Below are 14,378 nucleotides of genomic sequence, written 5' to 3'. Positions count from 1 at the left end.
GGAGTCTTCAGGAGGAAAAGGAGTGATTTGGTGGTAGTGGGAGCCAGTGAAGGTGTCAGCTGTCGATGGGCCGTCTGGGAGTAACAATTAAGATGCAATTGAGCTGAAACGGTGCTGCGAGACGGTTGGCCGGCCACCGGTGCTAAGGCAAGCTAGAAGTTCTCTGCAAAATGGAGGGAAATTGCATGGATTCCCAGCCGGTGGGGGATTCATCGGTCGGTTTACCGATAGGGAAGCAATTTTTTCCAATTGGTGATGTTGATGTTGGAAATTGGGCAGCCATGGTCGACTAAGGTTGGTGGTGTTGCTGGTGGAGTTTTGTTGTTGACGGGTTTCTAGGTGAGTTCGAGCAGAAATTCGCAGGTATAGATGGTCGTTTTGATGGAAGATGAGTTGATGGTTGTTGGTGTGTTGGTGATGGCAGAAATGGTAATGTCGTGTTGCTTGTTGTCGAAGTCAGGTGGTGTGGATGATGAGTTCAGGACTGCCGCGGATTACTTGAGATGGTGATGACCATTGTTGAGTTAAGACGAGCTCGAATCTGGACAACTCTGTGCTTGACATTGCAGGTAGCGAAAATGATGATGGTGAAATGAAGTCTGTGCGTGAATGAAGACTCGAGGATGGTGCCGTGGTGGTGATACGAGAGCTGCAGATGATGGTGGTCTAATTTGGTGATGAAGCATGGTGATGTCGAGCTATTAGAGGTGATGAAGATGGGAAAGCACCTATTAAATGGTGAATTGTGTGTTGTAAACTTATAATTGACTTGTCAAAGTCAAGAGGTTGACCATGATTTGCTTTACTCCAATATTTTATCTTTTAATTAGCTTTGACCCATCTCATTTCTTTGACCTGCTTGTTATTCCGTCTCATTTTTCCTCCTTGCCTACACATTATTATAATAAAATTATAGTAATACTCATACTAAATAAAAATCCGACTAATTAATAATTCTAGCTAAGACGATTATTATTATAAATAAGTAATTAAATGAGCTATTTAATCATTTAAGCACTCAAAATCGAGTCGGAGTAAGGAATAAATGAGGGATAAAACGTGACTAAAATTCTGCTCATCATTAGTCTAATCCGATTCCGTGCCTCTCGACTTATAGAACGAATTAACAAATTTAATCAAAGATTAACAATACGGTACAAGCATGTTATAGAAACTATTATGTGATCACTAAGCATCATAATTTATCATGTTACAAATACTTTTTATGCATGACTCCCTTTATCCACTAGACAAGATATACTATTATTGCATTATGTAAATTAAGCTAATGATGAATAAAATGATAAACATAATGATAAAGAAAGAATACTATAAATAAATTACCTCAACAATGGAAATTGAATTGGAATTGAAGAACAGTGCAAAAGGAAATAACTTGGAAATGAAATTGTAATTGGTAATACTTAAAGGAAATGATAACTAACTAATGAAAACTAAAACATACTAAGCTAATCTAAACACTGAAGTTTAAATAGAATTCTATGTGAAAATGTGTTGAAAAAGGTGTGTAAGAAGTGTTGAAGTCTACACCCTTTATGTAGGAAATGAGGGGTGAAACTTAGAGTAAATACAAGGGGTCAACCCCAAGTATTTTCTCTTAATTGTTTGATTAATTAGTTCAACTTCAATCCTCAGGTTAAATGCTTAGTGAGCATCCTAAGAGCATCCAATGAACATCCCAAAACTTGCTCCAAATCTCTTCATTTCTTGATTAAATGCCAAAGGGATCTAATGTGAGCCACTAACTCTATCTTAATTCACCCGGGTGAAATGTGATATTAGCATCCAAAGTTTCACTAAGCATCCAAAGTTTCCACCTTAGTTGGACTTCAAATCTTGGGCTTGACTTTGCATAAGACCTTATTTTGCATTTCTCATTTTATTCCATATCTTTATGCAAACACTTCAAGGTTGGTTCAATGTTTGCTTCTTTACTTAGCCTTGCTTCTAGTTACTTGCACAAGTGATGGAATAAGCTTCTAAAAGCTCAACTTCCTACAAAATGTGACAAAACATGCAAAGAGAACTAGAATACACTATTAGCTCATAAAATCACTAAGGTTACTGCAATAATCATATATATTAGAGCCAAAATAAGGAGATAAAGTATATATAAAATGGACTTATCACTTTCATTACCTGTGTTATGACTACTATTACTTTCACTTCTCCCGGCGTCATTATTTTTTCTTTCACTGCTCCTGCATTTATTATTGTTAATTTCATTACTCCCGTTGCTGATAGTATGACTTTCACTACTCCCGTTACTTATTGTTGCTTTTACTACTAACATTGGTAGTTGCTATCATATTAGTTGATTATCTAGTTGTATTAGAGTTATATATTTAAACACAAATTGTTCTATAGGACCAGTTTTAGCAAAGGACTAGCCTAATGACACAAAGTCCAATAATGTAAGTTAATAAATGTGTAAAAAAAATTGTTTATTTTGGTAACATAATACTGTATCTTGATAACTTGTATGTTTAAATATGTCGGTATTCATTATAAGATATCAGGTAATTAAAATAAAACTAAAATATGAATGTAATTATATGTTAACTTTGGGATTTTCTCCTTTTGGGTCAGTCATATGCTGTAGGACAGTCCTATAGGAGAGTTGTTGTTGTTTAAACACAAATTGTTCTATAGGAGAGTTGCTAACTTAGTTTCTTAATTGACCTATTAAATCGTCTATTTCACATTCTAATTACTCAATAACTTACTTATTTACTTCTTAGTTCGCCGAATTAACCATTTACCCACCAAGTAGTAAACGAATCTAACTTAAAGTTCAACAAATCTCCATTATCATGTCATGAATCATAATGGATGTTTTTAATAATAGTTTGTGCTTATTAAAAAGGATTTGTAATGTTTTTTCTTGCCCCTTGTTACAGGTGCTATGAGTGAATTACAACTCTCAATTGCAGACTAACGTGGATATGCTTGGCTGCTTGCTTTGTACTATAAAATTAAGGTCTTTATTGATTTAGAGGAAAATTAATGTTATTTTTTTCCTATTCTTGTAACCATCCATCTCATTGTAGACGGACACTATCCATCTAAAGTTGTAGACGGATAGTGACCCTCTCAAAAAAACCAAGTGAGAGGGTAAATGAGGGTATCCAATTCCCACCCACTTGCACTATTTACTCTCATTTTGGTGAGAGGGATACTATCTGTCTACAATTCTAGACGAATAGTGTCTGTTTAAAGTGAGAATTTGTGTTCTTGTAATATTTAGTTCTCTTTCTTCGCGAATTGTCTAATTAGACCATCCCCAAGCAAGGTCACCGACTGGGTCGTGACCTTGTTGGGTCACCTTAATGACACCTTAAATTAGGATTAAGGGGTTAATTTTGGTGACCTTCAACTACTCAGGGTCAATTGGTGACCTTGAGTTGAGTTGGTGACCCGCTAGGTGGCACACTCCCATTGGCTGGAAACAAAAAAAAGGACAACCGTCAAAATAAAGAGAAGGTGACATTTGGTTGAGTATGATGACCCGGTAGGTGGCACTCTCTCATTGGTTAAAAAGTGAAAAATAATTGGGTTGATGACCTAGGTCGTGACCTTCTGCTTGGGAGGATGAAAGTGGGTCAACATAATTAAGGTGTGATAATGAGGAAAAATATTGGTGACCCGATTAACTCGACCTTTTGCTTGGGGATGGTCTTAGAGTAAGGAGAAGAAGAGGTAGAGCAAAAATAACCAGCAAGATGTCAGACCTTGTGCTCTGATCTGCCTTGATATAGTGGTTTGCTGTACATATCTACTCCATTTATTTATTTTCTTTCAAATATAAATTTTTAATTTAAGTTGGTATTATTTGTCGTGTAGTATTTAAGATAACTTAATACTACTTGAAATTTTTTTCTCAACTACACAATGATGCAAGTTTATTCTCGTGATATGGAAATGAATGCTTACCTTTCAGAATACTAGTTGTTGTATGGCGCGCTACGCGCGCCATACCCCAAGATATTTATACCAGCGACGTTTAATTCCTTGAGAGTGGCATGATCACGATAGTCACTACAAAAAGCACGCGGAATTGAAACCATTTTTTTTCTTTGCCACCGTCTCTATAAAGGTTCTAAACGCAATCTTGGGGTCAGAATCATTACCAAATTTTCATTCGGATCATACAATATAGATCTTTGTTTGTGAAAGACATTCATCAAGGTTGTACCATTACAAACCCGAGGTTTCTTTTTATTGTTGACGTCATTTGAGTAGAAACAAAAGAAAGTTTCAGATATCAATAAGTATAGGTGAACAATTAAACATGCACATGTCTCAATTCCAGTTCGAGATCAAAAATTTAAGTTTGAATCACATAGAAGTTGTAATTATAGCATCAAAAATTAACTAAATTTTATGAGAATGTTGGAAAAGCATAAAATTAACCACAAGAGTTCTTAAAAAGTACGGTACTTAAGATTGGATAACTTAGGCCCTATTCTTTCTGGCTTATTTTTTCACCCATTTCGATTCGCTCGGCTCTATTGATTCGATTCAGCTCGATTCGATTGATTCACTCCATTCGATTCGATTGATTGATTCGACTCCATTCGATTCGATTCGATTCGATTCGATTCGATTCAGCTCAGCTCATTCATTGATTGATTCGATTCGATTCGATTCATTTCATTTCGGCTCGGCTCATTTCGATCAAATTTCAGTTCCATTAAATTCAGCTCATTTCAGCTTTACTAATTTAAATAATAGTTATTATTAATTTTATTAACAATAATACTATTTTTTTAATATTAATATTATTTATATTTATTATTATTATTATAATTATAATTAATAATATTGTTAATAATTTATTTATTTATTATTATTACTATTATTATTTATTTATTATTATTACTATTATTATTATGATGATGATGATGGTGAATATTATTATTAAAATGAATAATAATGTTATTAATGTTAATGTTAATGTTATTGTTGTTGTTGTTGATATTATTATTATTATTATTATTATTATTATTATAATTATTATTGGTATTATTATTAAAATTCATAATATTTATTGGTTTATTATTAAAATTCATAACATTTATTATTAATATTATTAATGAGGCACACCGAACCGACTTGACTCACTTGCCAATACGGGGTCTTACAAGTCAACACGTTTGCCAACATGGTTACAAATTCGCTTGGTACCCTACGAATCACAAATCGTTAAAAGCGAATTCTATCAAGTTGATTACTGAAAATACATGTAACACATTTTCTATAAGCGAATCGCGAATCGATGAGGCGTATTCATAGCGAATATGGCAACCGTGCTTGCCAAACCATCATTTGAGGTACACATAAAACCTATAAATATCTCACTATTCACCAATCAATGGTAAAAACTTCTCACCAACAACTTCCTCTCTCTAGAAGTAAGACTACTCGAGCTACTACAAGAGGGCACAGAGACCTTAGCTTCAAGCAAGGTCCCGACTATCCATCATTACCGTAAGGCATCAGAGAAGAACCTTTTGCATACCCTCTGAGGCCTTTGTTATGCGTGAAAGATCCATCCGAAGAGAGCAAGCATAGGCTCGAGATGCCATATGAGAGTAGGGCGTTGACTCGACTTGAATTCGAGCAACGCTTACTTGAGTGTTTTTATTCTAAACAATTATTTTACTAATATCATTATTAATATGACCTTATTATTTATTATTGTTATTAAAAATATTATTAGTAGAAAAATACTATTTTTTCATTATTATAATTTATGATTATTCATATATAATATTATAGTAATTTTTTTCTTATAAATATTAGTTTTAATATTACTATTATACTATGAATATTAATATATTATAGTTGATAATAACAATAATATTGAATACTATTATTATTATTATTATTATTATTAATATGATTATTTCAGTTCAATTCAGCTCAATTCAACTTTATTATTCGATTCGATTCGGCTCATTTCGGCTCTATTCGATTCGATTGATTTGATTGATTGATTCGATTGATTCGGCTCCATTGATTCGATTGATTCGATTGACTTCATTGATTCGATTGGCTCGATTTGATTCGACTCCATTCATTGATTCGATTGATTCACTCTAAAAAGCCAGAAAGAACAGGGCCTTAGTGTGCATTTTAGAAATGCTTTTGTTCAATAGCATTGATAGAATCTAGGGGTACGACCCTCGCAATACCCCTAGATGTTTAAATGGGCACATTTGCCATTAATTGGCAAAGTTCATTGGCAAAGTTCATTTAATTACCTCTCCTGAACTTCATTTGATTACCTCACATGAACTTCATTAATGGAAAAGTTCAGGAGATATGGTAATGAAGGCAAACTGAACTTCATTAGAAACTACTTATGACCTCTATTCCTAAGTAATGGATTAATTCCCGACTTATGACGATAAGAACCAATTGGGTCAGTGGGACAGAAAATAAGATTTAAACAGACATCATCAACAACTTCCCCATTTATGGAAGGAGTGATTACAGGATTCAGCAGGAAATGGGTAGTTACAGTTACAAAGTCAAGTCATCTTAGCGCGGATAACTCGATGTCTTCAAACACAAATAAATGTTGTTCATGCATATATATATGCCTATTCATACTAATACAAGGCATTTCCTCGGCTAGCGAATTATATGCTTGAAATCCTTCATCATGACCCATTTGACCGCTTATTCTTTCTAGGGATATTCTCTCGTGTACCCCTCAACTTTTTCATTTTCTATGATATACCCCTCTTTTCATGCAAAAAAACTTTGACCGTCAATAACTCTTGGCTATAAGTTCATAATACGATAAACTTTTTTTTCAAATTGATCGTCTTTAAAAGGTCTTCGGTTTGAAAAAGAATTCACCGACGTCTCAACTTGTAGTCAGGAGTTATGGTCGGTCAAAGTTTATTGGTTAAAAAATGTTTGACCAACCATAACTACCGGCTACGAGTTCAAAAAGCGATGAATTTTTTTTTCAAATTGAAGGCCTTGACGAGATAATTGGTTTGAAAATAAAAAATTATCGCTTTCTGAACTGGTAACAGAGAATTATTGTCGGTCAAAGTTTTTTTGTGAAAAACGAGGGGTACACCTTAGAAAACGAAAAAGTTCAGAGGTACACGAGCGAATATCCCTTCTTTCTAAGACCTTCAGTGCCTACGCGTCTTCTCTAGATCTGTTGCACTATAACAACCATTTAGATTCCTATCCGCTAGCATGTCTTCTTTTCTCCATGAGCTTCTTAACCTGTAAACGAGCAAGGAAAGTACTCTAAATGGAGCATCTTCTTATACAGAAATGGACAAAGGACTTGAAATAAATGGAAAAAGGACTCGAAACAGATTTGGCCAACATGACACATTGACACCTACATGTATACCTGTGAAACCCACGATTTCTTATTCGAAGGAGTAGATCATGGACGTATAATCCGCCATTACAATTTACAGCCCGCAACAAAATACACAGCAAATACCCATGTCCCCAATAAAGTTAACTATGAATTCAAGTGACCGTCACAAACTCTATTATTTTATGTTTTGAAGATGATGAAGTGAAGCAACATACTCCTATAACATACTGTATCATTACAGTCATTTACAACAATAGATTGGTTCGATGACCAAAGCTTCCACGAATCTAAATGGTAGGGTACATAAGACTCGTGTACAGTCACCCAATCACACAGAAATTAGGTTCTTCACAAATTACCTTACAATCTTGACTACTTCATAAGGAAGAAAGCTAAGCACTAAAAGACAAAAAGAGCAAGAACTTGTTCAACTGTTTATGTTTATGAATAACATAAACAGTGGAACACGGTCATGAATAAACACAAGTAAAACTATACAAGATAAAACAATGAATTGGAGGAAGAAAAGTGAAATAAAGGGAGGGGATAGAGAAACATGGTTTGAACAGAGCACTACAAATGAATTATATTTATTATATATGTAGGTTTTATAATTACACAATGTCACATTGCAAAGACAAAAGATAAACATGAGCTATCACCGGAATAATAATTAACTAACCTCCAACCTCTAACCTCCTTCTCCTCATCGGCTCCTCCACCACCCTCAGACACAAACACCTCCTCCTCCTCCTCCTCCACGTCCTCTTCCAACCATTCAATAACCTTCTCCTCCAACGTCAAAACTCTAACCTACACTGCCACCTCCTCCTCTTCCTTCTCCAGTCTCAATATCCTCCTCATCCACCACAAGGCAGACATTTTAACTACAACAAGATGTTAGACATATCGATAAAAAACATATACATAAAAATGAGAAAATATATACGTGTTAATCCTTTTCAAGTTACACCCCTCTCCAAAGTCCCATATAACAATGCAGCTTAGTCCCATATAAACAAGAGTCGATGGCGTATACACCACACATGCGCGAAACCAATCTGAAAAAAGTCAAGTACAAAGGCTCTCTCTACCTTCCTCCTTCTCTCACTTCCTCCTCCCTCCCACCATCTCCCTATCGTCCTCTGAATCTGAACAAAACCAAATAGAGAGTCTCTCTTCCTCCCTCCCTCCAACCTTTCTCCTTCTCAAACTAAGCAAAACCAAGAACCTCTTTCTTCCTTGCTTCGTGATTCTGTGACGATGCAATAGGTATGCAAGTAATTCCATATATGCAAGAATCACACATGCGAAGACAATCTGAACAAACAAACAAAATACATCGCTCCTTCCCTCCCAGCCTCTCCCACTATCCCCACCTGCCTCTCAACATCAATCAACTGTAATTTGTAAAAAGTAATTAGAAACTCAATCAAATAACATTATGTATTTATTGTATTCCCAATTAGGTATATACAACAAGCACTCTGACACGGTGGTGGCGGTGTTATGGCGGTAATAACTGAAGTTTCCAAACACTGTAAATGAATTAATCCAGTACAATAACACCTGCCAATATACACTTGCGGGAATTTGACATTTGTTTATGTTTACTAACAAATGTGAATGGTTAAGAAACCAACACAATACAACGCCAAAGAAACCAACACGATACCTAAGTCCTTTAATATGGACAAATGTGAACGCATTTGGTTGTTTGGAGCAATAAAAATATCCACCAAGAAAAATGACTGGGCTAAAGACACTAAGTTAGACATGATATTTAAATCCTATTAACTACACTCGAAGAGTCGAAGTTATTATGACTAATTAAATAGTCATTTGACATCACCTTCCAACAAATGAACCAGCCAAATTAGTATTGTTTATAATGTTTGTCTCCACCTAAGCAAGATTAGAAGGGGAACACTTGCCTTGCTTGGATACCGTAAACCACTATAGTTCACGCCCTGAAAAATGGGCGCCGGAACGGAACCCCTGAACATGCCCCTGCCACCGTTTTGACATCCTGTGAACAACTCCTAGCCAGGGTGCCCAGTCCTGCAACCAAACCGTAAGCATAGTTCATAGAACCCAGATCTAACAAGAGAACACATATAAGATCGAGAAATTAGTTAAATTATTAAAGCAGCCGAAAGTAAAGCTATGAGAGGCATCAAAAGGAAACAATCACTTATTGTGTTTAATTAACCGCAAATGAAATGAGCAACTTCTCAACTAGTTAGCTTGTAGTAGGCAGCTATAATAATCCAAGGGAAATTCTCAACAATTGTCGAAAGAATTTTGAATAACAGGCGAAGTAAACCACAATAAACACTGTTACATTTAATCACAACTAAATCCATCAAGATTTGTTTGTAACATCAGTTTCTGCCATATTACCAAGCCTTTCACCGACCTGCACACTCATTTATAAAATCTACATATCAGCACAAAACTGAAAACGGAAAAGAAAGATCTCGAGTGCAAAGAGGCCCACGTACCATCTGTTTTTGTCGACGAATGTGGCTAGTGACTAAGTGAGTCTAGTGACTAAGTCGGTCATATTGGCAATAAGTTTTTCAAAATCAATTTTTGATCGTTCCTACAACATAAATTACCATATATCAAATCAGGTTTAAAGACTACACTACCAAAAAAAAAAGAAAAAAAAAAACAAATCAAGCGCACAGGCAGAACAAAATGGCAAACCTTAAATACGTTTTGAAATTCAGAAATACACTTTATCTGAGTCTCCTCCATCTGAGATGCATGAGCAGAAAGTTTACTTGATTCTTCTCTGATCTTGATTAGGTATTCATTAATGAACTCCGAAGTATCCTTCATGTGTTCAATGCTATCATGAAACCTCTAGGAACAAAAAGAGGAAAAAATCAGAGTCATTTATAATCTTCGTTAAGATCATAAAACTGAACAAGGATATAAATTAGAGAGTTATAGATTCTTGCTAATGTTGAGACAAACCTGGCGAGAATCGTTTCCACCTGATGGGACGGTGAGAGTTAATTGAAGATCCTCATTCATTGTAAGTGCTTCTGTGTACTCATTCACCAGAAATTAATAGAAATAAAAAGAAATGTTCAGTGGCTCTTAACCAATATAGCATCAGTTTTGTTAGAAGCTAAAGATGACATCTCATTTGTAATATCCATTGTGCAAACAGAAAACATTTTAAAGAGCCTCGACTTGAGAAATATGCAAGGTCATTGAAGCCATCACTTTTTTTTCTTTAACTCAGTAATAGCCTATAAGCTAAAATATCAGAGTGAGAGCAACACATCGGCTAGCTTAACAAGAAAACGCTAAAGATTTACCTATGCCTACTTAGGTTAGAGTTCCCGAATAATTGGCTCAGGCTTTGGCTTCCCAATCGATGGCACACTGCTTGACAACAAAAATGGTGAAAACTTAATCAAACTGATGCAGGCATTGTATAAATAAACGAGGAACAAACCACTATCATTTTTTTTTATTATACTATTGTTCATCTAAAAGGAGAGAAGGCTCTACACTCACTCACACCTTTTTTTTTAATTTGTATTGCCTAACTAACAAAGATAGGAACATGAACCATACATCTCTTTATTAAGGAAATAGATAGACACGTTATCGACCTCTGCTTTAGCAACCGACAAATTTAGCACACCGTCTGGAAGATTTTTGACACATGAAACCTGAATGAGTAAAAACTAAGCACATAGGTGAAACAAATATTTTAACGTTAGCATAATTACCACAGCAATTCAGAAAGTTCCCGACGATGTCAAATCATTCAATCTAAGACAAGAATAAATCAAATGTATTCCGAAGAGGTAAGACTCCAAATATTAAGCATGCTAAACAGACCTCAACCATTGGTAAAGAAATTATTATGCGAGTTTGTCTATAAGTATTTGTTGTATTTAACAAAAAATGAACCTCGACTCCTATAACATCAAAACTTATTCCAAATTTGTGATGACAATGAGTTCGTATAATCGGATTCGAATCTAAGATCCTATACATGAAAGCTCTAATAGAAGTATTGAAAAACAATGAAACTCTAGATATAAGATAGTGCTAAGTTAACTGAATCTGACGATTCAATTTTGAGCAAGAATATTCCAAATTAAATGATAACCCAACAAAACTTGCAGATAAAAGTTTCAGAGAAATCTCCAAAACAACATTCCCAGGGAAAAACAACACCCCTGGTTCTTCAATAAAAAGGTCACAAGTCACAATAAACCCTAATTTTTAAACATACGACAAAAATAGTTCAAGGTCACCTCCGTCGTTGTCGTGTCCTTTGTCGTTGATCCTTGCGTCTCGGCTGGAAGAGTTGAGGCTGTAGCCGTCATTAAAATTAGGGTTCCTGGGAAATGGTGGAGATGTATGTATGGTTAAGAAAAAGTTGAGGGAAAAGGCAGATAAAATGAAATAAATAAAAATAGGCCTTACAAATCCTTCAATGGTACCAGTTTGAGTATCAGCAAGTCGGATTTTCTCCAAAGCACAACAATGAAAGTAGTGATATTCATGATCACATCATTGTTTCCAACAATCATGGTCTTTGAATCACTAAATGTTGTGTTTAGCTGCCCAAAGTTGTCATCTAGAAGTGCACTCTTTGAATCATGGTCTTTCAATGGAGTTTGAATCCATTCTTCACGGAAAAAAAAGCTGATTCTAATCAAAGACATGAAGCTTAGAAATAAACAAAAATGGTGAGATGAGAAAAGGAGGAGAAGGATAAGGTGAAGGTTATGGTGAGGCCAGGTGAGAGTTTGGGAGGTAAAAAATAATTGAGGAGAAAGACTAATGGTGGGGGTAAGAAAATGGGTCAAGGTGTTGGTTTGTTATATGCTCAAAATGCAACGTTTCTAGGGAAAAGAGGCAAAAGTGGAGTGTGTGAGTATTGTTCATTAGGAACAGTAACATCCCTTACCCACATTTTAGTAAGGGGAATAGATATACTAAATTGCCTTCTTATGGACTTGGGTATCTAAGAGTCTAAGCCGCATATCGAAAACTCATAGATCAGCGAATTCAACTTTCGTTTCAGGATAATTGAATTTTTTAAGCTTAACTTAGTTTTTCATAAATTAACGCCACATTGTATATTATATATATATATATATATATATATATATATATATATATATATATATATATATATATATATATATATATATATATATATATAGAGTTAGGATCCATTGAGTCTAGCTTTTTAGGGTGAGTCCGTCCTACCATTCTACACCGTCAGATCTGGTGAGATCAACGGCTGAGCACAGCGTGTATTAGTAAGGGTAAAAGCGTAAAATCATTATGGAGTAATAAAACTACCATATTCCTCCTTTTCCGTCATATCCTTATCACAAATATTCTCTCTCATCAACTTTTTGTTTCTAAATCCTCTCGTAATATTCTTGCCAAAGCACTACTTTGATCTTCAATTTGGCTCTCAATTTCATTCTCAAATTGCAGTTCCTTGTTTTGTTCGTATTTACGGTGAGATTTGTCATGATTCTCCTTTCTATCTTTTTTATTTTCATTTCAATTTGTTGTTTCGGTTATGCTTAGATGTTGAAACCCTAACTTAATTGCGATTTAGATTTGCGAGTATTGTGCGCGGAATTTCTAATCGTATCTATTCTATTTGATTTTTATTGATTTATGATTAATTTTTAGTAATTCTTCGGCAATTATTGCTCACAGTTTAATGTTTTTACTTAATTCCTCTTCTCTGTGTAATTAGCCGTGTTATTTTGTGCGAAATGGTAAGGAAACCAATAACAATTGTGAAAAGTTATTTGATGTCAACTGGATAACTTATCAATTGCTACTTTATTGAAATTTATAATATAATCTGCATAAATTCAAGATTCTTTTGATTCAATTCGAACAATTTGTCAGTTTTCTGTAATTCTAGGTTTAGCTTGATTCATATTAACACTAACATATTGTGTTTCTTCTCAATTCTTTCTTGCTTTTAGAGATTTTCAACTGGAAAATGATTCGCATTGATGGCACAATTGAGCAAGGAGAAAGCGTGAATAATATGCGTACAGGTATTACAATATTTTCCTATTTCACTTTGATTTTGTTTACTCCCTACATAACTACTGAGTACAATAATATTCCGTACACATTTCTCACAATAACAATCATTTGTCATTCCCATTACCTCATCCAACAAGGCTTGAGTTTAGCAATTTGTAACTCTCTGTTACTCTAATGCTATTTGTGTGTTATTATAATAGTTTAAGTGTGTTATTGTAACGATATAAGCGTGTTACTCAATGACAAATTTGCTGTAATGGAAGAATGGTGTTCTGTTACTTTAATGCTATATGTGTGTTATTATAATGGTTTAAGTATGTTATTGTAACGATATAATTGTGTTACTCAATGACGAATTGCGATAATGGAAGAATGGTGTTATGTTACTCTAATGCTATATGTGTGTTATTATAATGGTTTAGTTGTGTTAATAATAATGCGTTTGTTTGAATCAGATTAAGGGATTTGCTTTGAATTGATATTTTGTTACTGGGTTTTTCTTGATTTGTTTCAAGATGATCCATTGTTTTAAATTTCTAATTTCGAGGTTCTGAATCGGTCCGTCTTCTTTGATTGTGTTGTTAGGTCTTGCACCAATTTTCTAATTTCGTGTTTTTGCACCGTAATTATGTTGTATGCTAATTTCTCTTACCAATAATCTAGTTCTCTGGTGATTGTCTCTCAATTTAAGTTTCAATTAAATTTCTTCATTCTCTTTGCAATTACTTGTGTTGTGCGGTTTACTTTTTATCATTCTTCATCATTTTTTATCAACTGTTGTGCGATTCACTTTTGCAGTGAACATTACTCGGCTGCGGTCAACCTTTCAAAATTTAGGTATAATAGGAATGTTGGTATAATAGTGTAATGGTATATTTTTATTTCGCTTGCTTTTTCCCTAATAATCTGGTATGCTTTTTAAATATGTTAT

General features: G+C 34.5%; 1 protein-coding gene across 2 annotated transcripts; it reads right to left on the bottom strand.

Moving 5' to 3' along the window:
• Window positions 1-9,638: 9,638 nt before the first annotated feature.
• Window positions 9,639-10,783, bottom strand: LOC141615266 (kinesin-like protein KIN-5C). 2 transcript variants are annotated; one of them, XM_074433694.1, is made up of 4 exons: window positions 10,717-10,783; window positions 10,367-10,437; window positions 10,094-10,252; window positions 9,639-9,986 (listed from the first exon to the last, which is right to left on the bottom strand). In XM_074433694.1, the coding sequence occupies exons 2-4, from the start codon at window positions 10,424-10,426 to the stop codon at window positions 9,918-9,920; spliced, it is 288 nt and encodes a 95-aa protein (XP_074289795.1). In that variant the 5' UTR covers window positions 10,427-10,437; window positions 10,717-10,783; the 3' UTR covers window positions 9,639-9,917. The 2 variants fall into 2 exon arrangements, with proteins under 2 accessions (XP_074289795.1, XP_074289794.1); XM_074433693.1 differs by having other exon boundaries at window positions 9,639-9,800; window positions 9,886-9,986; window positions 10,367-10,777.
• Between the last annotated feature and the right edge of the window lie 3,595 nt (window positions 10,784-14,378).

This window comes from Silene latifolia, chromosome 11 (genome assembly GCF_048544455.1).
Source record: "Silene latifolia isolate original U9 population chromosome 11, ASM4854445v1, whole genome shotgun sequence".
NCBI classification, from domain to species: Eukaryota; Viridiplantae; Streptophyta; class Magnoliopsida; order Caryophyllales; family Caryophyllaceae; genus Silene; species Silene latifolia.
Note: the sequence above shows the minus strand (reverse complement) of the source record. Positions and strands in the feature narration are given on the sequence as shown.